This window comes from Condylura cristata, unplaced genomic scaffold (genome assembly GCF_000260355.1).
Source record: "Condylura cristata isolate star-nosed mole 26May11 unplaced genomic scaffold, ConCri1.0 scaffold00015, whole genome shotgun sequence".
NCBI lineage: Eukaryota > Metazoa > Chordata > Mammalia > Eulipotyphla > Talpidae > Condylura > Condylura cristata.
Genome location: NW_004567116.1, coordinates 37,151,095 through 37,153,853, shown reverse-complemented (window position 1 = coordinate 37,153,853; position 2,759 = coordinate 37,151,095). Strand labels below are relative to the sequence as shown.

The following is a 2,759-nucleotide window of genomic DNA, read 5'->3' as shown; positions in this document are numbered from 1 at the left end:
GGTGAGGAGGATGCCATAAAGAGAAGCTTGTGTCCCAGAACTCACTTCCAGACATACCGAACTGGCCCAGGACCACATAATGGGTTCCCAGGAGACTGTCAGCCCAGTTTGCTTTGGGTCAGTCTAAACAGGGAATGCCATAAAGGGAATGTGAATTTAGAAGGGGGCAGGCAGAAAGTTTTCAGGGTAGCATAGCAATCAGATTTGATCAGTGGGATGGGAGGAGGAGGATGTCTGTGTATACCTAGAGCCTACAGCAACCCAGGAGGGGTGAGGGAAGGGAGGGCCCAGGCAGGCATTACTTGTTATAGAGAACAATGTCTGGTCGCCACACAAGACTGCTGGGGATGCGGATGGCATCCAGGCCACCATAGGCATCGGGGTCCCATCGTAGGTAAGCATCTGTCCATTCCTGTCGGATCCACAGGTATAGAGTCAGCACCTGGTTCCGCTCATCCTAGAGGAGGCAGAGAATGGGCAGAGACGTAGATACCCACAAACCCAACTTGTCTGTGCAGCACAGTTCCCACCCAGGCCTGACCTTGCTATGTGACTTTAGCAGATTCTTCTCTAGGTCTCAGTTCCTCAGCAGTTACATGGGTAATAATCCCTGCTAGGCAAGGACTCAGGTGTGCAAGTTGTGGACACTAACAATTAGTATCTATCAGTTAGTAGTTGTTAGTATTGTCATTAACATTAGCATTTACAAAAAACAATTGTTTGGAGAATAATCCTAGTCGCCTCGCCTCATAATCCCTTCCCCCATTCCTGGACAAGGTTGCAGACACACCTCACAGTGTACAAACCACTACAACATACCATGTCGATGATCTGGGACAGTGTCACCTCCAGGGTCACGTTCAGAGCTTGGTCTGTGTCTGCCACAGGCCTCAGGGCACTTGTGTAGTTGGCAAAGAGGTGACGGAACAGTTTGTGAGCCAGCCTGCCCTCGACCCCCAAGCATTCTGGGGGACAATAAGAGGGGTTGTCTGTCTGAGTCCTCTACTCATATCCTTTACCCATAAAGACAGAAACCCTGTCACCTGCTCCATTCTCCACTCTCTTCACACAGCTACAGTGTCCCCATGTCTGTACTCTCTTCCTCCAGCTGGAAGTCTAATCCCTCCCTGGTCTGCCTGAAAGAGTGCTGAAACTTGCTCCTTATTATGTATTCCCCATCTCAGCAAACAGCATCCCCCAGTGACCTCAACTGGAAATCCAAAGTTATCTCTCCCTTCTCCTGCCCTCTTCCTCTCCAATCCAACCAGTCCCCACGTCTTGTCAGTCGGATTACCAAACAGGTCTTGAATGTGTCATCTCCTCTCCAGCCCAAGTCTTGTCCTCCCTGATGTGGACCCCTGCTGCTGCAGTAGCCTTCTTACTGCACCCTGCTTCTCTCACTTAGACCCTCTAACCATCCTTCACAGTCCTGATAGATCATTTTTAGCGCTCCCCCTTGCCTGCAGGATAATGCCTGAGCTCTCAGACTGGCTTTGAAGACCCTACATGATCTGGCCTTCCCCTGACTCTTCCAGCCCTGTCCCTTGGAGGATCCCCTCATTACTCCTACCTGAGTTAGGCCAGTCTCCTCTTCAGCACAGTCCCCCTCCCCACTCCCTAGGTAGTTTGCTACCAGCACAGGTAGTGAAGGAAGAAATTAAGAGTATGTGGAGATTGGTTGAGGAAGGATGGAAACAGCAGCAATCTGTGATCCAGGGTTGGCTTGCTGAGCTTCATACCTGGAAGGAGTAGGAACAGAAGGCCCAGGCTGGAGACAGAGAAGCGGAGGCTGATGTGGTGGCTCCAGGGACCCATGGCTCTGCCACAGCAAGAGGTAGGGCAAATCTCAGGGTGTGAGCCTCTTGGTCCGAACTAGGGCAGCGTTTGGTGCTGCTGGCAAGGATGGTGTAGATAAGACCTGTAAGTCAGAAGACAGCTCTCCGCTAGATTTAGCTACTCTCTGGGTGCATTGTAGCCCTTACATTTATCTGTCCCTATTTGTACTTGTTCCTGAATTCTAGCACTTAGTTCTTCTCTGTAGGTCCTCGCTTCTTCCTATTTCTGCCTCTGTTCTTTTCTCTACCTCTGTGCCCCTTTATCTTTTACTCAGTTTATTTCCTGTGGTCTTCTCTGTAATGCTTTCTTGGTTTCTCTTTGTTCCCCTAGTTCTGAACTTCATCTTTCCACTCTCTCCTCCTTTGCCTACTTCTGTTTTAGCCCTGGCTTCCTCCCTCCATGCCCCAAAGCTGAGCTCTGAAAGAGCCTGATTCTCAGCAGGGTAAGGGCAAGGGCTCCAGCAGCCCTCAGCCCTTTGAAGCATAGGACACCAGGCCCCTCCTAGCCCTTGCCCTTTCATTAGCTTAATTACAAGGTTGGGACATCTGTGCCCTGGGGAATTGAGCAACTGAAATTGACACCTCAGGTCACTGGGACCTGAATTATTCAATTCTGTAAGACAGCACCCAGGCTCTGCTTAGGCCCAGTCTGAGAGGTTGGAGAGTACAGGGATGACAGGTTTAGGATCTACAGGAATGGAGTCAGGGCCTGGGTTGGTAACTATTCTGCTAATTCTGCTGCCATTGCTGAATTCTGGATGTTCCTTTTAGACTGTCAGCTCTGCTCCCAATGAGGTACAAAATTTTGTGTCTGGTAATCTCTTTCCTCCAGTTGGGGATGGTGCTGAGCCTTGGGCTGCCATAGAGTATTCACAACCATTCCTCCCTGAACCTGTGTTCTCCCCATGCCTAAACACTGCAGGC

At 50.3% G+C, this 2,759-nt stretch overlaps 1 protein-coding gene across 1 annotated transcript in view; it reads right to left on the bottom strand.

The window, feature by feature from the left end:
- Positions 1-1,815, bottom strand: part of CHRNA10 (cholinergic receptor, nicotinic, alpha 10 (neuronal)) — a 10,146-nt gene extending 8,331 nt beyond the window's left edge. The window contains exons 1-3 of the mRNA XM_004683683.1: positions 1,740-1,815; positions 820-965; positions 303-457 (exon numbers count right to left, since the gene is read on the bottom strand). Of these exons, the coding sequence (XP_004683740.1) occupies positions 303-457; positions 820-965; positions 1,740-1,815 (377 nt within the window). The remainder of the gene's footprint in view (positions 1-302; positions 458-819; positions 966-1,739) is intronic.
- Positions 1,816-2,759: the final 944 nt, after the last annotated feature.